This window comes from Lontra canadensis, unplaced genomic scaffold (genome assembly GCF_010015895.1).
Source record: "Lontra canadensis isolate GAN:19392208 unplaced genomic scaffold, GSC_riverotter_1.0 scaffold18, whole genome shotgun sequence".
Lineage (NCBI taxonomy): Eukaryota > Metazoa > Chordata > Mammalia > Carnivora > Mustelidae > Lontra > Lontra canadensis.
Window position 1 is genome coordinate 17621353 of NW_022631012.1, and position 26701 is coordinate 17648053.

At 38.9% G+C, this 26701-nt stretch overlaps 1 protein-coding gene across 3 annotated transcripts in view; it reads left to right on the forward strand.

Moving 5' to 3' along the window:
- HECW2 (HECT, C2 and WW domain containing E3 ubiquitin protein ligase 2) overlaps positions 1-11972 on the forward strand; it is a 352056-nt gene extending 340084 nt beyond the window's left edge. For all 3 annotated transcript variants that reach the window (XM_032860185.1, XM_032860184.1, XM_032860186.1), the window contains one exon: positions 9791-11972. In XM_032860185.1, the coding sequence (XP_032716076.1) occupies positions 9791-9902 (112 nt within the window). In that variant the 3' untranslated portion in view covers positions 9903-11972. The remainder of the gene's footprint in view (positions 1-9790) is intronic.
- The last annotated feature ends 14729 nt before the right edge of the window (positions 11973-26701 follow it).

The window sequence follows — 26701 nt, forward strand, 5'->3', positions numbered from 1 at the left end:
TCTTGTGGCGGTGACGAAACTAGAGAGCCAGATGATAAATACTGATGGAGGCAGACGGGTGTCTCCACAGAGGCTTAGGGCCTGAACACATTGCTGGACTTCCTCCACTTGTGGTTGGTACTTAGCTCTGGATCTTGCATTTCTGTAGATTTCCCATCCCCCAGGGCTCCGATGGACTTAGGAGACGGTCGGTTCACATTATGGCAGTTTAACATTCCGACAAACAGGAGGCTACCGTGCCAGCCTGGAAAATGCAGGGCAAGTCCTCTCTGCCAGCACAGTATGGAGTTTATATATGTTCATCTCTGAGGGTTCTTGCCAAGTGGGATGATGTGGCCGAGGAGTTGGAGAGCTGCAGTAATGACGGGGGGGTGATGGTTTTGTCAAAGGGGGAAACTTCTTGAAAATGGCTGTGTCTGGAAATTATTATGAATGAAATGCAGACCCAAACTAAGAAATAAGTAAGAATTAATTATGAAATGGGTGTCTCAGGAAGATAGTTTTTCTCATGGACTGGAACTTTAAAAAAATATTTTTTAAAGATGTAAATTTTTTCATTTTTAAAACTGTGCTTTTTATTCTTATGAAAAGTTTTTACAAAAAAAAAAAAAAGCCAAGAAATTCTTGTTCTCCTCAGAAAGTTCCTCCATGCTCCCACTCCCAGTGCATCTGTCACTCTGTCATGCCTTATTTCCCTCATAAGACTTACCCCAATTTGATCATTATGTTTAGTTATTGATTTACTTGCTGATTATCTATCTCTCCCTCTAGGATATAAACCCGTGAGAACAAGGACTCTGTGGGAATTGAGTGTGGCTTTGCCCTCGTGTGGAGTCCTGGCACGTAATTTGTACTCAATGAGGGGATCGTTCTTAGGGAATTCTTCAACTTGGGTTATGACTATGGATCACTCCAGACAACATATACCAAAATCACTTTAGTATCTCTGTACTCTCATCAGAGCAATTAAAGTAAATATGAGTAATTACTTCACAAAGCAGTCTTGAGAATGAACACCGATAACGCAGGCAAAGTGCTTAAAATGAGGCCTAACACATCATTCAACAAATTCGGCCATTATTACTCTTGTTCCCGATACGTAGCTTTCAGAGCTGGCGTGGTATTTTACCATCTTTAGGTATGCAAGAAATGTGCTATATCTGCCCAGGATATTTATATGTTTGTTTGGACTTCAAGACTTTTCGTCCTGGAACGGTTCCTTACTGAGTTTTCTTCTATGGGGTTTAAATTCTTACATTTGACAAGGGTGTCGTCTTCATCTTTTCCCAGAGTCACCCACAGGCAAAGAAGTTACCTGCCCATACTGCAGAGTTGGGACAGTTTCTTCCGCTGTTATCCCTAGATGCAGGAATTCCTGCTGTGGGGACATTCCACACTGTATTTATAAATCCAAGTACATTTTAACCAAGGTGACCTAGTGAAATCGGCATAAGACATTAGTTAGTAGATAAGATTCCTTCTGATACTCATGCATTAGTATGTACAAAACCTTCTGGGAGATATAAATTGATCTCTATCCATGTGGGTCTTAACAGAGATGGAAGTAATAAAGGAATTTGAATGAACAAATAACGAATATCATTGGCCACCAAATGGTATATGACAGTTGAGGGATGGAGTTAGTAAAGGCCAGAATTCCCTTCCATTGATTCGCATTTATTGAACACCTGGTGAGGAATTTTGTACCACTAAGAGTTACACAAATATTTGTGAACTAGTCTTAGTGGAAATTCCTACTTTAAATATCATGGCCTAAGAAGATATTAATGGGGATATTAGAGAAATTACGAATATTTTAAAAATCGTAATGGAAGTTTTACCTTTATTAGTGTTTCTAAATCTATCTAGGCTAACAACACAATCCCTGGATTACTTTAACTGAACTTCATCTTTCTGTGTGATTGGTAGCTTTGAATTTCCCATGCTGATTACAAACGCTGAATTCGTCATATATCCCCCACCCATTTCATATGCTCCCTGCTTTGTTGAGTGGTACCTCTGCCATCTGACTCCCCGTATCTAGTCATGGGCTACCTTTCATCCACGGAAGAAATGGAAGAGGTCTTTGCATGAACACACCTCACTTCCTGATGTGGTCTTGCCTCCCTAACTGGCTTGTGGTCCAGCCTTGGCTACTGTCACTCAAGTACTTTTACTTCTCAAGTTTCCTGATGATGTGGTGTTTCCCCATACCCTAGGGCAGTCTGCTAGGAACATCCTTCTCCTTGTAGTTTATCCAGAAAAATCTTATACATCTACACATCCTTCAAGGCACAAATAAGGTCCACTTAAAGCCTTTCTGACTCTGCTGAGCAGACTTATAACTCAGTATATTAAAATTGTTTGTGTGCAAGGCCACTCGCATGGATCTTTTGAATTAATTAGACAAATGTGTCTTGCAGTCTTGTAGAGAAATGCAGCCCTGAGTCAGGGCTCAGGATTTGGTGAACAGAGCCAAAGGCAAGCCGGATTTCGGTGCCCACTCACCCCAGTCAGATCCCCTAGTGCAGGGTACCGACTGCACAAGCTTTAGGGGATCCATTTGCTTGCATATTTTGATGCCAGAATGTAAACTCTCCTCGTGGCCAGAAGCCAGACTTTTCTTTCTCATCTGCTAGGGGACAGCTCAATGCCTGGCATGCAATATGAGCTCAGTAAGTATTTGTTCAATGAATGAAGGACTAAATGAAATGTTGTACAAATTGAAAAATTAATTTTTAATTGTCAGAGCACTTTGTATGGGAAAGACAGGGTTTTAAAACATGGCACCTTCAAGGGGAGAAATTATAAAAGATGTTCTATAGGTGAACAAGCTTGGATGCTGCTTGAAGAGTCTTTGGATCCCCGAATTAGAGGTTCTGGAGAGCCCAAAGGAAGCCCCCTTTGCCTGCTCTATGGCCCAGCTCCGGGCTGACTCTGACCCCTGCCTCCAGCAGTCCTGACCACTAGAACTGTAGCCACACCCGATTCCCTTAGGGAAATCCTGTGGACACTCTCTCACACAGGCAAAATGTGGATGTGACAGGTAATTTAGGTCAGGACTACTCACATTTCCAAAGAAATGTTGATATTAAAAAGTGATCTGTTCCAAGATTCCTTAAGAATTTTCCAAAATGCTTGTTTTTTGATTTATTAATTACATGAAGAAGAGGAAGGAATGGGGTAAGGAAACTGAAATCTGAAAGCTTCGGCACCACTGCCAAATGAAAAAAGAGAGTATTAACAAAGCACTTTTTAAACCATAATGCAAATAAAAAGTATTTCTTAGATTCAAATACATTTTATTTCTAAGACTACGTCTACTAGATAAAATGAGGTCCATGGCTTTCTCCTTTCTCCCTCTTTCTCTATCCCTTGTTTTCTTTCTTAATTTAAAATCTTGATTCTAAGTTCTTGTTTGTCTTATATTTTGAGTCCTTATAGGCTAGTAAAAATCAGTTCTGGGAAAACGGGGAGTACAATAATAAATAAGTACAGAGAGAAATTCCTGAATCGTTTAACTCATCGTGGAAAGTTTAGATGTAATTGTGATACTTCTGGCTCACTGGACTTGGGTAATTGACTTGTCTGTGTGTAGGAAGGAAGAAAGGGTAAGCACGTGGCCTCCTGGTTAACATTTGAAGAACACAGAGAGCACCAAGAGATTAGGTCAGACCAGATGTCTGGAGGGCTTTAAATTTTCTTTATATTGACGCCAGCGTGATTTCCCAAAGATGGGTTTCAGACCGGCCCTCCTTGAGTGGTTCTGGCTGCAAAGATTCAAATGAGGTAAACTCGTTATAGCCTTAGTGTGGCTGGCTTTGAAAGATTTGAAAAATGTCCTTTTATTGAGACTGAATAACTGGATGTGCTTTTACTGCCAATATCAACAGAGTCCAAGGGCCCTCCTGTTATTTTCTGCTAGAGTTTTCTTAGGACATGGAATGGGGTGGGAGAGGGGGTGTGGAAAGCCTCAGAGGATTGTGTTTTGTTTTGCTTTTTCTTTTTTTTTTTTTTCCTGTTCTTGGCTCATACTGCAGGTTGATGGTAAATATTGGGCAACCGATTTAACCACACTATTCCTCAATTTCCTTATTAGCAATGCTGTCTTGTTTATAAGGAGTTTTGAAATTTTTGCAAACATACAAAACGCTGGTGTACATGGCCAGTGTAGATATCTTATTTCTCATCCACTTGATGTCTCCAGCAGTGGGGACCACCTGTGTCTGACTCACGTGTAGTGATTGTTAAAATACAGATTCTTGGGCCCACCCTCAAATTTCTGAATTAGCATCTCAGGGGATGCAGCCAAAAATCTCTATTGTAAACAGCTTCTAGGTGATTCTGTTGCACTCCGGTGTGTTCCTCAGAGTTTCTCTGCTTTCTGGTGAGCCAGAGATAGAACTGAAGGGTTTGAGCTAAGCCTAAAAATCCCCTGGTATCTCCCAGGGTTTTCTGGACTGACACTGACCTAATTTGGACCATTTTCCCCAGAGCTACTGCGTATTGTGACTGAGTCACTCATTAAAAATATATATTTGAAGCTTTTCTTGCTAATCCCTGTCCTCAAAATATATATAACCTAGTAGGATGTTAAGGCTAGCAGTTCAGTCAGGAGTAATATGAGATTAACACTCAGACTTCCAAAAAGAACTGAAAGAACAGAGCCAATGAGCATTAGTCTTCCTGCTTTCGGTGTAGTGTTGGACTTCCCCTAGGTTGGGGTCCTGTTTTTGATTTGGCCACTGACTCAACTTCGACCTTGGGAAAACCACTTAATCTTTCTGCAGTTTCCCCCTCCATCCTCAGGAAACATTTTCTAGAGAAGCTGTTCAGCTTATTAGAGGAAGAGTTCAGTTATAGTGACCATATGTTTTGCAACTAGATATAATTTAAGAAGCAGTGATTATCTTTGATTATGGATCAGTAATGGTGATTACGTCTTATGACTCAAGATGATCAAAAAATTTGTCCAGTCTTTCCCTTTGTGTTGAGAACTGAGTCTTTAGAGAAAAGAGTACTAGGGCTTAAGGGTTTACTGGATAAGATCCTACAGAAACTGCCGAGAAACATCCAGAGTTCCTGTTTCTCTGCTCAGAAGCCTGGGCTGTTTGCTCCCGGCTGTATCCCACTACCTGACCTTGATGGGGCGATTCTACTGTCGCCCTTCATTCATCACACTGTTCTTGGACTAATTCTACTCTCTTGAGACCTATAGTGATTTTCTATTATTGCCTAATGAATTACCACAAACTTAGTAGCTTAAAACACACAATTATATCACGTTTCTATGGATCAGGAGCCCATGTGTGGCTTAGCTGGGTCTTTCGTTGAGCATCTCACAAGACTGAAATCAAGGTATCGGCTGGACCACATTCTCATCTGGAGGCTCAACTGGCGAAGGACCTGCTTCCAGACTCTTTCAGGATGTTGGCAGAATTGTAGCTATAGAGCTCATGGCATTATTTCAAATCCAGCAACAGTGATAATCTTTGACCTCCCGGATGCTTTTTTAAGGGTCTTACCTAATTAGGTCAGGCCAACTCAGGATAATCACCCTTTTGTTTCACTTAAAATCAACTGATTAGCTTTAGTTACATCTGAAATATACCTTCACCTTTGCCTTACTCCATGGGTTGTAAGTGAGTTACAGGGGCATCTGGGTGGCTCCGTCATTAGGCATCTACAGTCGGCTCAGATCATGATTCCAGGGTGCTGGGATCAAGCCCTGCATCAGGCTCCCTGCTCAGCCGGAAGCCTGTTTCTCCCTCTCCCACTCCCCCTGCTTGTGTTCCTTCTCTTGCTGTGTATCTCTCTGTTAAATAAATTTTTTTAAAGATTTTATTTATTTATTTGACAGATCACAAGTAGGCAGAGAGGCAGGCAGAGAGAGAGAGGAGGAAGCAGGCTCCCTGCTGAGTAGAGAGCCCGATGCGGGGCTCGATCCCAAGTCCCTGGGATCATGACCTGAGCCAAAGGCAGAGGCTTTAACCCACTGAGCCACCCAGGCGTCCCCTTAAATAAATTTTTTAAAAATCTTAAAAAAAAAAAAAAAGTGAGTTACACATCCCACTCATACTCGAGAGATGGGGCTTATACAAAGGCATGGGTCATCTTGGAATTCTGCCTACCACAAAACCAGAATGAATTAAAATTCTACAACAAAGTATGTGCAAGAACTTAATTGGGGACTTGAAACATTGAATGAATTCTCATTCCAATGTATGTGACCATTTTGTTAATTCTTAATTAGCTAAAAATATCCTTCAGTTAAGGGAAGGTATTTGGTCGTCAAGAGGGAAGGAACAGGCTTAACGAGAGTGTGATAGATAAATTGCATCTCCAGTCATGTCCTGTCCTAAGCTACTAAGACATTAATTAGGGATTATGGCTTATCTAGAGAGCAGATCATCCTGAATTATTTTTATTTCCCAGTTCACCCAATATGACTCAATTCATGAAAATGAGTTCAGTCATATTTATTCAAGATTACAACTGTGAAGTTACTCTTTTAGGAAGAATTACCCCTAAGTCGACCTATAACACTCTTTGATACACCAACACTACCACAAAAAGCATAGACAACAAACCTCCAACTAGGTGGAAGCAATAGTGATCACTTTCCCAACACATCTCATATCAACACACTAAAGACATAATGACAATGTTTCATATAGGTGTTGCTCTGTAAATAAAATGCATAACTAAATAAAAAAGTGAACAGGCTGAAAGCGATTAGCAGGAGATAATGCAAGAGATCATCTCTTTACTTTGTAGTATTTATACAAATCAATAAGAAATCACGAAGCTTTAAATGACAAATGGACTTCACACCCGTAGGATGGCTATTATAAAAATAATGATAATAACAATATTGATGAAGATGTAGGCAAATTGGAACCCTTGTACATTGCTGATGGGAATATAGAATGATACAGCTACTATGGAAAATGGTATGGCAGGTCCTTAAAAGATTTACAGTAGAATTGCTATATGATCTAGCATTTCCACTCCTGGGTATACACCTAAAAGAATTGAAAACAGGGACTTGAATGGATATTTGTACACCAATGTACATAACAAGATTTTTTATCATAGCCAAAAGATGGCAACACTCCCAAGTGTCCATTGATGGATGAATGGGTTAACAAAATGCAGTATATCCCGACAATGGAATATTGTTCAACCTTAAAAAGAGGAAATTCTGACCCATGTCATAACATGGACCTGGAAAACATTATGCTAGGTAAAATAAGCCAGTTACAGAGGACAAATATTGTATAATTCCACATACCTGAGGTACCTTCTATAGTCAGATTCCTAGTAAATAGAATTGTGGTTGCAGGGATGGGAGAGGATGGGAGTTAGTGTTCAATGGGCACAGAGTTTCAGGCTGGAAAGATTTAGAAGTTTCAGAGATGAGTGGTAGCGATGATTGCAAAACACTGTCCGTGTACTTACTGCTACAGAATTGTGCATTTTAAAATGACTAAAGTGATCCATTTTATGTGATGTATGTTTTATCACAATAAAAAAAAAAACTTAAAAAGATAAATAGGCCAAGGAGATGAACAGTAGGTCACAAAACAGGAAATGTTGCAAGCTGTCCTAGAGAAAGATGCTCGCTTTGTTGGTGTCCAAAGAAGTGCAGCATTTTAAATTTCATTTAAAGGAATATCATCTTTTAATCTAATGGGATAATGAGTACTATGTGTCTAGCACACAAAGTCTGGAATATAATTATATTAAAAACATATTTTACTTCTCTGCTTCTTCCTGTTTCCCTAGAACAGAGATAAAGTCTTCATTTAATAATTCTATATTTCCTTTATAAATTCTATACAAAAGATAGATTTTAAATCATTCCTGGGACTGTCTCCTCATATGCTAGTTCAATTTTTTAAAAAGGTTAAACTTCTACCTTGAGGCTTCCAAGTTGAGGTTCCAGTGTATGGAAGGCCTAATAAGAAATATATTAACAAGAATTATATCAAATGCAATTCTGAAATAATTTACTATATTAAAAATGTGTTTGGCTGCAAAGAGTAATTAGAGGACTTCCACCCAATATATATACAAGTGTTTGTAGTAACAAGAGTCAGATGCTCTGAGCTGATGCTGTGTCCTTAAACTGAATTCTTATTAATTGAGCCCCTTTGCATTCCTGACCTAATAAGGCATGCGGCCACACACCTGCTTTTATCATCTCTTTGTTATCTCATCATTTCCATGAGTCATGATTATCTTTTGGCAATTTAATGAAGGCTTCTAGAGCAAATCTTTTTTTTTTTTTTAAGATTTTATTTATTTGACACAGAGAGATAGCAAGAGATAAGCAGGGGGAGTGGGAGAAGGAGAAGCAGGCTTCCTGCCAAGCAGGGAGCCGGATGTGGGACTCGATCCCAGGATTCTGGGATCATGACCAGAGCAGAAGGCAGACGCTTAATGACTGAGCCACTCAGGCGCCCCTAGAGCAAATCTTTTTAATGGTAATGAAATGTAGCTAAAAATACATCTCTCACTAATAACTTCGTCAAAGAGTGTGAGCTAGGTGTTATACTAAGCACACTTAAAAAAAAAATGCTTCTGTTATTTGATTTAATCCTTGTATCCTTCTGAGACAAATGATATGACTCTCATATTATAGGTAAGAAAATAGTCTCAGAGAGTTTTAATAACTCCAAATCACTTAGCGTGTTGGTAGAGCTAGAATTCAAACCTGGGTCTGTCCAGCTCCAAACTTCCGATCTTTTTACTGCCCTATACTGCATGTTGGAATATAATTATATTTACTTCCTAAGTGTTAGAGTGTTTTATAAGAATGAAAATGTAAACATGTGACTTTGTAAAATAGCCCATCAATAAGCATAGCTCCTAAAATTCCATATTAATCCAGGAGCATTTGTGTGTGTGTGTCCAAATTGTTTAGCTTTCACAAACAAGCTGTGGTATGTTCAGAATAAAATGCTTCCTATTCCATGTCAAAAGTGCAGATTTGTTTCCTGATAAGATGTACTATTTTGGAAACTGTCTATTTCTTATTGTGATTCAGGTGCAAATAACAGGAAAGCATATTTTTTTCCTATCATGGCAAAGGGGAGGTATTTCTAAAAAAGAATTCTTAATGTAATGATTTAAATGGACATTATTTTGTACTGTGAGTTAGGAGAAAACGGATTATAGCACAGGGTTGAAAGAAGTAACAATGGTCTACTGACCTCAACAGGAAAAATCCAGCTGGGGAATTTCCCCGAGACTCTAAGCCATGAGGCATGTCCTCAGAGACACTCAGCGCTCTTCCCTGCCCAACAAAATGAAAAAATGTAAAACTGTAGACTTTCTGAGACATCCAGACAAATGCAAACTCTGAAAATGATTATTTTACCAGAATTGATATTCATGTCCATGTAAGTATTGAATCACTACATGAGTACACCTGAAACTAACATTACGCTGTATGTTAACTAACTGGAATTCAAATAAAAACTTTAAAAAAAAAATGACATCAAAAGAGATACAAAAAAACCAAACTTGTCTTTGCACTTCTTCGACAACTAAACAAATAGTAATATGTATATAATGTGAATTTTAAATGGTTGTGAAAACATAAAGAAAATATTTTTTAAATATCCTATTTCTCTTTAGAAATTAAAATAATTTCAGATCCTCCCAAAATAAGTGTGAAAATTGGCCATAAGCCATTCTGCATATGAAAGACAAGCATCAGCACACACACATGACGATCTCTCACTCAGAGCGTTCTCATCTATGTATGCTACTTCTGTTGCAGAGCTCACACGTGTTTTAACCGTCTGGATCTCCCGCCGTACCCATCCTTCTCCATGCTTTATGAAAAACTCTTGACAGCAGTGGAAGAGACCAGCACCTTTGGACTTGAGTGACCTGGAAAAGCAATGTCAGGCTCCGTACGGACAGGCAAGTTCAGAAGCTGCCCTCTTGAAGAATGGCTGAACTTTGGAAGTTTGAAGAGTGCACTTCCATTAGAGCAAAGCTGAATGATCTGATTGTCCAGGAACACACACGCTGTCCCATTTGGGGCCCGGATAGTGGTGATGAGTCCTCTTGGAAGGACTGGGGTGAGCTTGATGCCCAGAGAACAACCCAACAGTCTTTCAGTCAACTGTTGTTGACTGCCAAACTTTTTTCCATTTGTGTTATGTTCCAAGACAAAGACGAACCTGTACACGATCAGCTCCATGGTCACTTTTAGGGACTCAGGAGAATCTTGAAACTTACCACTGAACATGGATCAAGCCACACTGGCAGCACTTGGCCCAATGTCCAAATTAGTGCAAGTTAAATAATATATAATAAAAACCAACATGTTTCCTAAAAGTACACTCACTGAAGCCCTAAGTTATAGCAGAATGTTCATTTTCTTGCTTCTGAGTGCCTGCATGGTGTGCACCATAGGTTTCAGCTTTCATGGGACACAAGCAAAAATGAAACCCAGTCAACATGAGGTAACTTTACAGATTTGCAATAAGGTGGTCTGTGACAATGTAAATGCCAAGTGAAATGTGTGTAATTATGGCTGAAGACAAACTGTTATACAACAAATAACTAATGACAGATTTTATGCTTTATAATGCATGAAAACAACTTAAAAATAACTAGCAATTAATCACAGCATATCAGGAAAAACTACACGTGAGTTCTGTTTTATTTTTCATAGGTTCATTATATTTATGTTCTTGAAGATGTATATAAGAACCTGCCTGTCATACTGTGTGTATCACCTGCTCCATTTCCATGTTCCATGCTTACTCGGGCATCATGCTAGTACGTATCCTTTTAAGCACTCTCAAGAGAACAAAAGGGCCTTTTATTTTTATAAAGGTACAAAAAAATTCCCCGAAATATTTTGCACTGAATGTACCAAAGTTGAAGGGACATTACAATATGACTAACAGCAACTCCATCACATGACAAATGTAGTAGAAAATTGCTTCTAAATCAGACTTCCTCACAGTGCCATGTCTACCACTACAAGGACTGTGCATCTAAGTAATAATTTTTTAAGACTCACTATATGTGATAGTATGATATGCATTTATTTAAAATGCATTAGACTTCTTCCATCCATCAAATACTTTACAGGATGGCATTTAATACAGATATTTCGTATTTCCCCCACTGCTTTTTATTTGTACAGCCTCATTAAACACGAAGCTCATTTAGGGAGCCATCAGCAACACCCAAGAGATCAGCTCTCTTTAGTAATAAGAATTCCATTTTCCCTCATCGATGAAGACATCACAAATTGAAACTCTCAGTACTATATTTCTAAGCCTGCATTTTCACTGATGCATAATTTTCTTATCAATATTAAGAAACAATTTTTCTATGGTATCTCAGAAACTGCATGATATCACTAATGTTATTTCTGCATAATTTTATTAGAGGATGTTCTTCATTTTTATTGCTTTTGGGGTTACTCCACATCATTGTTTATTTCTTGACTTATGGCCATAACTAGTCGGAATCAGTTCTTCAATAGAGTGAAGTTAAATCATGGATAATAAAAGCATTGGATTAACATTTGGTTTGCCAGCCTGTGGTTTTACAGGCGTTGTCCCAACACCTCTTTGAGAATTATAAGTGGCCATGGGATTCCTATTATGGGATGTTGACCATCTTGTATTTTATAGGGTCACATGCATGGTTTTCACAGGTGGTTTGTAAGAACTAATTGTTGGGTAAGCTATGTTTACTACTGAGACCCTCCAGAGGAATATCACTCATGTTGCATTCCTGAACTATGCAACATTCCTGAGCATGGGGAAACGTTCCCCAAAAAAGGTTACCAAAATCTAAAGATAAGAAAGGAGGATTTATCTGTGTACTATAACTGGACCAGAGAAAAAGGGAAGAGAAAAAAGTTTTAATTGGAGATGTTAGTTTGTACTTACTGATCATGAATATAAGTATATATTTAATTTTGCAAACTATTTTTACTTGTTTGTATTTTTTTTGTTAAAAGGAAATTTAGTTATAACATACTTAAACACACACACATCCTTGATGGTTCAGAGCTGGCATTCTCTAAGCAGCTAGTGTAAAAGGTTACACATTTCTTTCAAAAATCGACCATGTTAGCTTCCATTTTGGTTTGTGACACTTTGTTGCCATATTCCACATTATTGGGTAAAAGAGATTTGAAATAATATGCATCTCTTTAATTAATCCTAACAGATATATTTCTTGTTAAGGCATCTAACTTCTTCCCAAAGCTACTGCTGCTCTAGTTCTCAGAATTGGGAATTAAGGAAGATGTACTTAGCATATCGGAACACCATGATAACTGACCTACTATTATTAATTAGTAAAACAAAAAAGTCCAATAGTAACTATAAAACATTAAATAACATTTCCACAGAATAAATTAGACTTGAATATCCCTTACAAATAGAAATATCCCTAAATATTTTCTTCTAGACTCTGAGACTAGATGACTTGGCTGTGTGGTCTCATTTTCTTTAAAAAATTCTTGAGTGATGCTTATAGTACACGGTCTTCTACTATAAAAGACAGTCACGATGCATCGTGTATGTACGCAGAACGTCTCTTACATGAAGCAAGAGGCACGCTGTTGTCCTTCACTCTGTACCAGCCCCTGTGTTTGGTGATGGAGCCACAAGATTCAAAGTCTGCCCTTGGGAAGCTCACAGTCTAGAGAAATAGACACCAAGTTTTAAAAAAAATGTATTTTTAATAAAATTTGGTATGTTCTACAATTAAGGAATGAAGAGAGAACGGCTTATTCCATCTGGGAAATCCCGTGAAGCCTTCACACATGGGAGATACTGTGGCTAAAAATAAAAATCACATAAATGCTCCTTCTCTTGGTAACTAATGGCATGTGATGGTGTGTCAACGCTGGTCAGGTGGGAAGGCCCAGGCGCATTCACACACTAGGGTTTAAAGTGCTCAGACGGGGAGCTGAACCATGAAGGAGCAGTTTAAGGATCTTCGAATTATCCGAGAAATGGCAAAATTAAGTCCAGTATTTTCCCTCTGTTTCCTCTCATCTGCACTTCAATGTAACTTCGGTTTTCAGGGGGAAAAATCCCAGTCCTCGAGCCCAACCCGCTTCGGGGGTCAGGACGTTTATTTTGTGCACAAAAACAAATGGATCTTGGCTAAAGAAGTGTGGTCACAATTTTGTGGCGTACGTTGGGTGTATAATTTAGTGGACATCCTATAATCGAAGGGAAATCGTTTCACCTGCATTAACCATCAGACGTGCTGAAACTGCATCCGAAATGATGAGCAGTAAGGGTAGAACGTGTGTGGACATCGCTTTAGAGTTTTAAAGTGCTTTCCCGTGTGCCATCTTACGTCTGTTGCTGCTCACGTGCTTCTGGGAGGTAAGAGGTACCAATCCCAGCTGGGTGGAGGCTGATTTTCATGGATCGGTTGCAACACTTAATGGTTACAATTCTAGTTTTCGTTTCAAACAATGTGGAGACTAGTGTTTCTACAACATATTCCACTCAGTGAATCTTCCAAGATGTTGCATCTGCCCAAATTCTCATTTTTTTCAAACATTTTTAAAACGTGTCACCTTCTGAAAAGCTCCTGGAAGGTACTAGTATATTCGTGGGGAAAAAAACTCCTCATGGACTTAATACTTGCATTTTACTACTTGTTATGAGAAATTTAAAACAATGCAAAATTATGGCACTTGGTGGATTTACAGGAGTGTGGTTTATTATTATTTGGAAGCAAAATAATGGGGAAGAAAACCCGCTTTAATCACTAACCTTATTTTATTTTTTAATTCTTAATGAGGATGGATCTAGAAGGTCTGGGAGGTAGGTTCCAGTGATGTGGATGAAGGAACCCATGCAGATTCTCTCTTCCTTTCTGTCCTCTTCATAGTCACTCCATTTTTGTCTTTGTTTCTGCACAAGTTGTATTCATGACTTGACCACTTCTAACTAAGGAAAACATCTTACAGTAAAGAGTCTGAAAGTCTTTTCAACTAAACTGTACTGGAGAGATTCCCAAGGCACGTGGTAGATCTGTTTATCTAACATGGAAGCAAAGGAAGACCAGAGACATTAAAGCTTTCTAAACTGTGGCTTAAGGCCAACGGCTGCCCACGAGAGGGGCGAGACAAGCAAAAAGCAGAAAAGAGAAGCCCAGCAGTTGTGTTCCCCACCCCGGCCGGAACACAGTGCTAATTCCTGGCCAACTGTCAAGACTCTGGGGTGGTAGCTGCCTTCCAAAGAGCTGGGACAAAGGATATAACGCGTGTGTGTGCTGCCCCTAATCACAGAACTTTGGGCCAGGAGGAATGCAGGGATGGTTAAGACAGGACCCTAGCAAAGGGAAAGTAAAAACAAGGGCTGGAAAGATCACCTTTGGGCTTCAATTTGGTTTCTGACTTTCGGGAAGAAAAGAAGAAAAGAACGTCGTACCGCCTAGCGAGGCTACTGCTTGATAATCTGCCTGGTGGGAAATTAGCCTCGCTGTGTGACTTCGGTAGGCTGATAACATCTTCGGTATTGCACAACAGAACTTGAAAGTATTAAAGCTAACCCACAGATGAATCAGGAAAATTTGACAATTTAGCATTAAATTATGTTGTGGATTTGGTTTAACTTCAGAATTACTGTGGCTATTACTGAACTTTCTATATAAGTAAAAAAAAAAAAATGGTGTAGCCTGACATACTTATGATGCTTAATTTGTTTCTCAGCAGACATTCTCTGACATGAGAATTGCTTTTGGGACATTTTCGTGGTTTCTAGTGGTTACTTAAATGTTCCCTATTAATCCAGAAAGCAGAAACTGAAGAATTGGGTTGCCGAATTGCAAATGGAGACCTGATCAGTGTTTCCAATTTTTCAGGAAGCTGATCAAGACTGAAAACACATTGGCTCAGATTTACTCTGCTAGGCAGTTTACTTGGCTTTCATGATGGCACAGTTCAGCAGCATTGGAGGCCCTAGTTTTAGGGTTTCTGGGAAAAAACAGAGTAATCCTATTTATATACGTGATCTTAGCATCTAGTGGCCTTGGGCAGGTGGTATCTTTCCATCTAACTTTCTCTTAGGATATTACCTCCCTGAGGAGTGTCGATAGGTCTCTTGTGGGATTCAGCCTGAGTTAGCTATTACTGATGCAGGTAAGGAACCATCAATAAATTTCCGGTTACTACACCTTCTGTGAAAGAGGATGGATAATATTCAAGAAATACCTGGGAAGGACTAACCAGGAAACACACAGAACTGAATGTTCTTTTAGGACCTTAATGCTCTAAAAGCTGTTATTACAACCTATTTTTCTTTATATGATATCGTAAGTAAAATCTGAAGCTGTTAATATATTAGAAAGTGCATAAGATTACATGTTTTTATAATAGGGATGCAGGCATTCCAAAATGGAAATACTTGCTTCTCTCTTGCCTCTTACTGAAAGTATTAATCTAATTTTATAATGCTTACTTTTTAATATTAAGGCTCTGTAAAAAAAATACCATATTTATTTCTAAGATTTCAGTAGAGGACAGGTGATGTATTTTTTTAAGCCTTTCCATTTCTTTTCACCAACTCCAGCCATGTGTCCATTATTCCATGTGTCACAGTCAAGAGCTATGTTTCTATTTTTGTTGAGTTGATTTAAGCTTCATATTCATCCAGTGTGACTTTTAACAGAGAAATAATGGGAGGTATTTAGTGTTGACCTTAAGACCATACAGTTCTCATTTCACCTTATATTTAAATTTCGTCTATTTTTTTCCAGTGCAAATAATGCAGATTGTTGACATCCTAGAAATGATTTGTGGGTGGTATTAAATGGAGCCTGAGACTCTGAAATGTAGACTAGATGTTGGTTTTCTGGAAAGTTTGTATTCTTATCCTCACATGAACCCCTGACTTTTGTGTTGTATTTTTTTATGATTCCAAAATGCTTTGAGGGAAAGATATTTTAATGTGTACAATTTGTTTTATTTTCATACTGATCTCTATTTTTGTTTAAAACCATGTTGCACCATGAAATCACTTAATCCAAAATAAATCTTCTTTAAAAAAATAGATTATTACTTCTCTGTGATACATTTGGGAAAGAAAAAACTCAAGAAGAAAGAGAACAAAGTAGGGATAAAGGTCTCATGGGATTAGCATGCAACTTTGTGGATACAGGAAGTTCTCTTTTCATGATATTTATAATTAAGAATCCATTTTGTTTATCTCTAAAAGAATGTTTTAGTATTTGATAGCCCATCAAATACTGTGGGAGAAGTGAATAACATAAGTAATAATGGGCTGAGACTATTTGTTAAGCCATCTTGGTTGAATGTTTGTTGCATAAACGCATCTGCATACCACCACTACCACTGTCACCCATGTCAATATCATCCAAGGATCACATATTCACAAGCCTATAGGGGCCAACTAGGTATTGCATGAGTGAACTTGGCTGGCTGTAAGCAATACAGAAGTGGGATATACCCAAAGGGGGCATTCTTATATTTTACTCCAGCTCTAGTCACATAAAATTCAGGTCCAGTGCTGAAAGCTCTTCTGATTTATCAAGAGAAACCTAGAAATCTAAATTTTTTTTGTGATATTTCTAGATTTTTTGAATCCAGTGAATCAAAGCAAATATGTCTATTAGTTGAATTTGCCTTCTAACCAGTTTGGAACACTTTATTTAATCAACATCACTATTTTTTATAATTGATTGTGTAAATGAATTGACTAAATACATAAACTATTACTTAGACAAGTAGTTAACAGAAGAGATAGGGGGAGGAGAAAGGCAGCTGTAGAGGAGGGCAGTCGCTGAAGGACATACTTGAAAATGATCTGTGCTTACCAGTGTCTTTCCAAAAACCAGCTTGTATTAATTCATGTGAGAGTCAAAAGTATGGTCAAGATTTCATGGAACAAATGTGCCATTAAACTCTTCATTCTGTGTTTTAGACTAGAAATGAATTTCAAATACCACATGAGAGCATTCGAAGGAAAGACTCATCCTTTATAATGACTACTTTGACATCGCATTGAAAGGGAAGAGCAAGAGATTGCATTCATGGCACTGACTTCCTGGTTTTGGTGTCCTATTATTCCACCTATAGTGTTGGACCTCAGTGTAATTTTATGACGATAAACTTACCTGCCTTCATTATATTCTTTTGTTAAAACCTGAAACGCATTTAGTTAGTGAATGTTTTAATAATGCATCATTTCCACCATCCTACTAATTGCTCCTGTGAAGTCTTTCTTGGTGTGTGTGTGTGTGTGTGTGTGTGTGTGTGTGTGTTTCTTTTTAATTAACATAAAATGTATTATTTGCCCCAGGGGTACAGGTCTGTGAATCATCAGGTTTACACACTTTACAGGACTCACCATAGCACATACCCTCCCCCATGTCCATAACCCAACCACCCTGTCCCTTTTCTTTGTGTTTTTTATTTCATCCTTTAGCTAGAAAGCATTTAACCTCTTTATCAAGAGGGGGAAAGGTTTTTTCTTACATACTTTTCTCTATTGATCAAAATGTTGACCTATTAATGGCTTTTTTTTCCTTCAAAATAGATATTTCCTTCTGTAGCTATTAGGTTGACTAGTATAACATTTTTCAAACAAAGTAAATATTGAAATATAATTGAAATGAGAACATCTGATAAAGATAAAATGATCACATTGATAGAAATCGGCTTCACACATTTCATTGTCCTCATTATTATAGGTTCTTTCAAAAGATTTTTAGTCACTGGTTGTCCATTTAGAAAAAGCAAGCAGTTTCCCAAAGTATAAATCATTGGAACAATGTATAATTCTCTGACAATTTATAAAAATCTTATAAGATACTACCTCTTACTACACAAAAAAATGGAGTAATATAATAATTCATGTCTATTTAATATTCAGTTGGCATTGGAAAAGGGACCCCAAGTCCAAATTCTTGAACTTTGTCCTGACATTACTCATGACCTCCCCCTCCTTGCTTCTACCCCCAAGTTAAATCCTAAACTCAAGACCAAATAAAGACCTGCTTTTTATTACTATGAGGCTTTTCCTCCAATGCCAAATGAAGTCTTCTTTTAATTGGATTAAAACGTATGAAGGGCTTCTTTTGAGGTAAGTAGAGTCAGTACTAAGGAGATCAAAAGAGGTCAACAGGCTTCCTATACCTGTTTCTTCCTACACCCACACTTCCAGCTTGACTCTCTTATTTGCTTCACTGAGGTAAAGGCAGGTTCTAAGAAGAGAAACCCAGCCAATAAGGAGAAGTAAGAGAATATGTTGTTTTATGAATCTGGGTATATAACATATGACTCCATAGCTGGTCCAGATGGCCCGCTCTACAACTTCCCAGGGCAAAGGAGTCCCTTAATGGAAAGAGTACTACTGATGAGTCCAGCGAAATGAGAAAGCCCAAAAATGAGATGGAACGAGATGCTCAAACCTGACTGAGGCTGGGAAGCTCTCTTTATCTTCCAACCTCATGGCCTGGAAATGCAAGAGAAATCTCAAGCGATAAAATCCCAAAAGAGAACAAGTTCCTGAACCTGACCAATCCAGATCAGCATTTCTTTTTTGAGGATGGAATGAGGGAGAATGGACAGGAGCTATACTTTTCTCCTGGGGGCAATTCCATTCTGGAATGATTGGCTACCCAAACCAAAACAACAAAAGAAACCATTTTTAACTTTTGACTAAAGAACTACTCACCAACAATTGATAATTTACCATTATTCCATTTTCAATTAAGAAACCATGTCAAAAAAATTTAAGTGTGGCACCCAATGACCATGGTAGAGGATCCTCCAAATATGGAAATGTAGCTGGAAACCAGCGCTACCGAACAACATGACTTGTCTGCTTCACTCACTTCTAAGTAAAACTTTCAAATATCATAAAGCTTGGTTTTAATTTGAAAGTGGAAATTTTCCGTTATTAGCTTTAATAACAACTGGTTCCTCGCTCCCCAAAATATTGAAGGACTTTGATGATCCAGTAAGATAGTACTTTAATTTCTCCTCTTCCTTGAACTGACATTGTGTACCCTGGGGTGTGCTTGCATTGCTTTGAAAAGCAATGTCTGTATCATCAGAGTTTCTTCCTCATACGGTACGACTGATGAGTTGGAACTAAAATGTTTAGGTTTGTTTTTTCTCATCTGCAATTAACCTGTCTGTTATATCACTCATAACAATGTTTAAGGAGGAATGAAGATAACAGGTTGTCTGAATCTTATAACCAAGCAGGAATGCCAATAGTTTTGTGGCTGGCGTACATGTACAGAGTTTTTCTAACCAGCCACATCATTTGGGTGTGGTGATGGTTGTACACATACACGCTACTAAAATTATGTTTCCTAGCTGACTTTGACCTGTGCTAAGGTAAGGCCCTTAGTTAGGATATAAAACATATTTTAAAAATTAATCCTGCACCTTGGAGAAATGACTGATTCTAGGAAATAGTTAAGATAAGCCTGAAACATTATGTAGTGCTTGAAAGTAGGGAAGTACTTTTTTTTTTTTTTTAAAGCCCCAAAGATGGGAATGTGTTAAATAGTTACAGGAGACAAATGAAAGGGCTCCAATGGTCGAGGCTAAAACAATTGGAACAAAAAAATTTAAAAAGTAGTACTGAGTTACAACACAAAATATGAAATAAATATAAGTCCATACTGATAAATAAATGAATGATTAATAAAGAAGAGACAAATCTTTCATGCAGAAGAATTCCAAATGATTTATGTAGAGACTCCACCCTTAAATGTGGGAATGTTCATTCATTCCCTCCAAGGAGTACAGCACAGAAGGCAGGTGGGGGAGAAGAGTAACTTCATAGTGAAGAAACCTGACAACCACTACCTCAGTCAGGTGATCAAGGCCAATATCAACTGTCCTAACTCATGTGGCTTGACATGATGTGATAAAAATCGCACCTTACCTCTGTGGTCTTCTTCCTCAAACCCACCACCTCAGTTTAACCACGAGAAAAACATAAGACAAATGCCAATGTAGGAGCCTCTCACAAAATGCCCGACCTCTACTCCTCAAAACTATCAATATCAAGGTCATCAGAACCAAGAAAAATCTGAGAAACAGAACAGCCACGGTCAAGAAGATCTTAGTGAGACAGAGTGACTGAACGTGATGATGTAACCTGCACAGAACTGTGGAATGGAAAAAGAACATTAGGTGAATACTAAGGAAATCTGAGTGAAGTACGGACTTTAGTTAATAATAGTATATCACTACCATAGAAGCTTACGTAACCTTCATTAATAAATAGGATTTGATAAGAACGTGAGGCCTATTCTTGGATAAAAGGATGAAAGCACCCATGTTTACAGAATGGTGTGAAGCAGTAGCTTTCCCACTGGAGTGTCATGTGACAATAAAATTTAGCTCCATGCACAACCTTTCCAACAGTATTTGGTCGGTGGGAGCAGGAGAATGGCTTAGTGTTGTGCACTTTATATAGAGGCCACTCTTAGGCAACAGGCCTGAGTGATGGAAACTTGAGCAAGGCAAAAAGGCCCACAGTGACTACCAAACAGGCACATTAAGTGACCCACATTGAAATAGCCATAGGCCCTAACTGACCCATGAGCTATTTGCAACAAGGCACAGTTCCTAAGATTATCAAAAAGGGAAAGTTCCATATGTTCCCATACTTCCTCACTCTGCCTTATGACTATAGCCCCTCACCACCACCACGTGGCAGACAGTCTATCTTTTGCTGTCCTGCCAGCTGCTCCCTGGTAGTGTATTCAATAAACTTCTATCTCTTTGTTCTGCCTTGGGTGAATTTTTTCACTACCCATGCCACTGGCCCCCATCCAACCAGAATATATCACACTTTACACGGTGATTAAAAGGAACATTAACTGATAACAACTAGCAATTATCATCCATACATACTATTATTATATAAAATGGAATAAAGTTCAGCACCCACATCAAGAGGACAATCTCAGAATAAATATCTTTTAAATAAATTTATTTATGTTAATGATCAGGTTCTATTCTGTTATTTACAACCCAACAGTCCTAGTTACTGTATTCTATAAAGTATGAAGTACTTTCTCTGGCATATAGAAAGTGCTCAAAAAACGATAATTATGGGGGCAATTTTCTGTTATCTGACCTCCTACATGGTTGGGCACTGCCTTACCTAAAAGGAGTCCTGGTCTGGTGTTGAAAAGGTGGACTGGTTTTGTTGAGACCTATTCACTGCTCTGCTGCTCTGACCAAAGGGATAAAAGTTCTCCCTTTGTTGTGACCCATTTCTCTCCCAATAGGTCCGTTTGTCTCAATCACATTCATGAGCCAGTAGTTAGAGTCTGTTCTATCCTTTGAGGAGGCCCCACTTCTTCATCCACTGTGCGTCCAGATATGAGAGCCTTTGTGTGATACCAGAGAGCTGGGAATAGTATCATGTCAGATTCACCCAAGAAGCAGAAACAAACTCTTGGTCTTTTCTTTTCTGAAGGCTCATCCCTCACATGCTAAGGCACCGAGGTATAGTTTATAAAAACATGGCCTTCCTCCGCCAGAGTGGCTAAAATTTAAAGGACCAATGATAATAAGAGTTGGCAAGGTTATGGAACAATGAGAATTCTCTGCATTGTGGTGGGTAAGAGTGTAAACTGATGAAATCAGAGAGGGAGACAAACCATAAAAGACTCTTAATCATAGGAAGCAAACTAAGGGTTGCTGGAGGGGAGGGGGGTCGGAGGATGGGTTAACTGGGTGATTGGACATTGAGGAGGGCACGTGATGTAATGAGCACGGGGTATTATATACTACTGATGATCACAGAACATTACCTCCGAAACTAAGAATACACTATACATTAATTAATTGAATTTAAATTTTAAAAAGAGTGTAAATTGATGCAGCCACTTTGAAAAAGTGGCAGAATTGGCCAGAACTAAACATATGAAAAGCTATGACCAGCAATTTCACTTTTGAGTGTATGCCCAACAGAAACAAGTGTACCAAAACATGCATTCAAGAATATACATAATACTCCAGTAATAACACACTGGAAATACTGCAAATGTCCATCAACATTAGAATAAATAAATAAGTTGTGATTATATTAATTCATTGGAATAAAACTCAAAAATGAAAAAGAATCAATTACTACTATAAGCAAAAACACGGATGAATCTTGCAGACAAAAATAGCCCAGGGCGCCTGGGTGGCTCAGTGGGTTAAGCCTTTGCCTTTGGCTCAGGTCGTGATCCTAGGGTCCTGGGATCGAGCCCCGCATCGGGCTCTCTGCTCAGCGGTGAGCCTGCATCCCGCCCCCCTCTCTCTGCCTGCCTCTCTGCCCACTTGTGATCTCTGTCTGTCAAATAAATAAATAAAATCTTTAAAAAAAAAAAAAGTAGCCCAGAACAAAAGGAGGTGTATCATAAGATTCCATATATACATGAAGTTTGAGAAAACAGGGAACAGGAGCCTGTCATGACAGGAGTCAAAATAATGGTAGACTTGGGAATATTGCCTGACAGGAAGTGCAGAGGAACCTCTGGGGGGCTAAAAAATGTCTTTTTTCTTTATCTGGATGGTGGTTACAAGGATGCATACATATTTGGATTTTATCAAGCTGTACTTAAAATATGAGGAATTCTTGTATGTAAGTTAGAGGCTAATATAAAGACCAAAAAATTTAAAATCTAATTTGCTTAAAACAAAACATGGTCTTTGAAATATGACAAATCTATCTCCTTATCCTGGCTCTGCCACTTCTTGGTTAAATGACTTTTGGCAATCTCACTGGTATGAGTCTCACTTTTTTCATTCGTAGGATAGGGATAAAGCCTTTCTCATGCAGTGCTTTTTATGTTAAATGAGATAATGTGACTCTAACATACTGCTTTGCATTTGGTAAGTTCTCATTTTCCCCTTCCTTTCCCCTGCTGTTCTGGTAGAGTGGCCTCCTTGTTCCTATACATTGTCTTTAGGAAGCCACCAGATCTCAGACCTATTTTAGGGAAAGGTGATTGACTTACCCTAACTCTCGTAGAATAGATTACCAAATCACCTATTTCCTCAGATCCCTTTGGAAACTCTTCTGGGAATGATTCTCTCATCTGTCCATCCATCCATCTGTCCATCCATCCATCTGTCCATCCATCTATTCATCCAACCATCCTTCCATCCAATCAACAATTATTGAGTTGTTACTTTGTGCCAGGCACCATGATAGGTGCTGGGAAAATGCTGGTGAAAAAGCAGACACAGTTTCTGGTCCTTGGGAATTTACAGTCTTGTTGGGAAGACAAGCAGTAAACAAATAAATCCATCATTATTAATTATGATAAAAAGTGCTATAAAGAACACAGGGAAAGCCTCTCACAGGTTGTAACATCTAAAGTGAGAACCGAAGGTAGAAAAGCAGCCAGTCATTGGAAGATCAGAGGGAAAACTCCTGCACTATCCTATCATTGAAGTCTTGTAACATCCAAAATAATTACACAGTAAACATAAAAGACATACTCAACGCCCGCGAGAGTCTTCTCACATGTGAACGCCAGCTGTAACATCTACTCTGCTTCTCAGAAGAGGTTTTTTGCAGACTTCCTGTTTCTTAAAAGTTAGACTACCAGATAAGTAACTTTCCACTACAGGAAGACAAACTCATTTGTGTAATGAGTTATGGAGATGGGACGTTTGGGAATTAAGAAATGGGAACAGGTAATCCAGTACCTGAGGCGGTACCCTAAAAAGGCCATGGGACTTGCTACGTGAGTTCAAAGTCTGTCTCCACTTCCACTGTATGACCTCAAGCAGGTCACTTAACTTCTCTGAACCTGAGTTTCCTTATGCGAGAAGCAGGAGTAATAAAGACTATCTCAAGCTTATGTTTCAAGAATTAAGTAAATGACATTTACAAAGCATTTTGCATGAAAAAGCACGATCATGCTTTATTAAAACATTCCTGTCATTTCACTACAAAAACTTTAATCCTTTGTGCTCATGTAATCTCATTACAGAGTGCTAGCTTTTAAAAAACAGGTACCCTCCTTTCATTTAAATATCTTCCGTGAACCTCGGCTACTGACTTGGAATTCTTAGTTCTGTGTTAGATCTTATTACTTGGGGTGGTACATCATTCTGGATTTTCCTAATTCCCCACCCCAAAGTGCCCAGGCAATCCGGAGCAGCAGTGGGGGTCAGTGAGTTGGGAACACAGGAATGGTAAGTTTTGGGGTAGTAACAGTGCTATATGTGGTTGCAGGCAAAATGACCAAAGGGCTCAGCCTGGCTTGCCCTCCAGACTTTGGGCCCTGCTGACAAATTACAGCCTCTTTTCCTTCCCTGTTGTCCAAGGTGGCTCTATGGTAAGGCCTCTTCTACTGTCTCAGAGAAAGGGTGGGGATGTGGGAGGCGAGAAAGCAGGTCAGATCATTTTGCTCATTGGATTTCCTGTCTCTTAGGGGTAGTCCCGGAGGGTTTACAATCTTCGCTTCTAGACCAGAACCCAGACCTCAATTGGAAAAGTCACTCCCAAGAGTCTTTTTTCCTCATTTGTCAAGTGGGGTGTGGTAAGCCTTGCTCCCAATACCCTCAGGGTAGTTGAGGCTCAGACAAAACACAGCCTGTGGAAGCTCCATGTTAACTAAAATGCTGTACGGACTTCAGGGGCCGTTAATAGGAATAAATTCTGCGCCACATTCTGCGTACATGGCTGACCTAGAAGCCTTTTAGAACTGCTTGGGCCTGAGTTACTAGAAGGGGATTTTTCTAGGTCGGTGAGTAATGGACAGTGTCTCCAAGGTGTTGCCTATTTTTCCTTTCAAAGGGCAACCTTCTCCGAGATAAATTTCGTAGTGAGAAGAACATGTTTTAAAATTACACAAAACTAGCCTATTCAAATAAATTGTATAACTTATTTGGGCAAATCTAAATGTATTACCGACCTCGGTTAAACCAAGCAAGGCTCCCTGAAGAAAGGGGAACTGATTAAATCTTTATTTCTGCAATTTCCTGTTCTTAGCAAGTGGAGAGAAAGACAAACACCCTGGGTGAGAATCAGGAAGACACAGACTAATGACTTGATGCCTGTGCAGCTTCTCTCAAGTACACCAAGATAATCATCTGCAAAGTGTTAAAAAACAAAACGAAAAAAAAAAAAAAAAAAAACACCTCATTTTAAAAGATGCACCCCCAATTTAGGCTTGAGAAAAACAGGTTATCATTGGTTATCACATGTGCCTGCTTTTTCATTTCTCAACAGGTTTCCAAGGTGAGGTGTGCTGATGAACACTTTTCTGTTGACTTCTCCTATAAACAAAACTTTCCTCTGAGACTTAGCTGCGGAGATATCAGAACCTAGATCCAAGAACCCCTAACTAAACTCAAACCTGGACAAAAGGACAGGCTACTTTCCTTGTATGTTTTTCCTGGATTATTTCAAGGCACTACTTGAAAGGATCCTTAATTGGAGGTAGTATTTCAATTGTAGAAGATACTTTGTCTGGTTGAAATTAATTTAAGTCCCTAATAATCTGAGTTATCATCATGAAATGGGAAGCTCTGAAGGGCCTAACTGGCCCACATACTTTTCACCATTGAAGTCTAGCAAGAAAATGACCAGAATAAAATATTTTAAAATTTGCTTGCAAAAACTGTAGAAGGCAGAACCATTCCAGGCCCTAGGAGCTCAGACAGAAAAGCATTATATTTTATATATCGTATAAAATAATAATGAAGAGTACTTCATAGGAACCAGTTCCAAAATCCTTTCTGGACAATTTGGTATGTTTGAAAGCTTGTGTGCTGTTCATGCCTTTTTAAAGCACTCTGTAAAACAAGATACTCTCAAATGTGTCAGAACATTTCTGTTTTGATTGGCTCACAACTGCTCGAGGTACTTGCGATGAGTTATAATGAACTAAGCCCATGGCATGGCGTCATCACTCATTTTCTTCAGCGCCTCTTGCCCATTTTATAGAAATTGCATAACCAGGAAGTAACACAGTGAAAACCTTACACTCTGCTGGTTAAAAGTTCAATCACAATCCCAAAATCCAGCTAAAAGTTTACAGCTAGAATAGATGGCCAACATTTTTTTTTTCATCTATCAAAATGCTAAGCGTTTATTTATGTAGTTACTTGTTTTCTATAGCAGATAAAGCAAGAAATAAGTTTATTTCACTTTTTCTTTCCTTTAGTTAACCATGGTTTGTTTGTGGAATTCTGGAAAGGCTCATGTTAAAATAAACCGAGATACATAACTACAAAAGTTAACTCAGAAAGCAGTTCTTGGTATGATTGTTCAGAGTTATTAACTGCAAGCAATTATACGTCTCTGGATGATTGAAACTACAAAGGAACGTATTTGAAGGATATTGCGTAGCTCACAGAAGAGAGATCTGGCCTGGAGAACCAGGGTCAAGGCAAGATAACCAAGGAATAGTATTCAAAATCACACACATGGGTTTTTCAGGTGAAGACAACACTCCTGCCGCCCAGTGGGATTCTAGGCTACGGTTTGTGCTGTAGAAACCACTGAGAGTGGACAAAGGAGAGGCCATAATGGGGCGCCTGGGTAGCTGGGTGGGTTAAGCCTCTGCCTTCAACTCAGGTCATGGTCTCAGGGTCCTGGGATCAAGTTCCGCATCGGGCTCTCTGCTCAACGGGGAGCCTGCTTCCCCTCTCTCTGCCTGCCTCTCTGCATACTTGTGATCT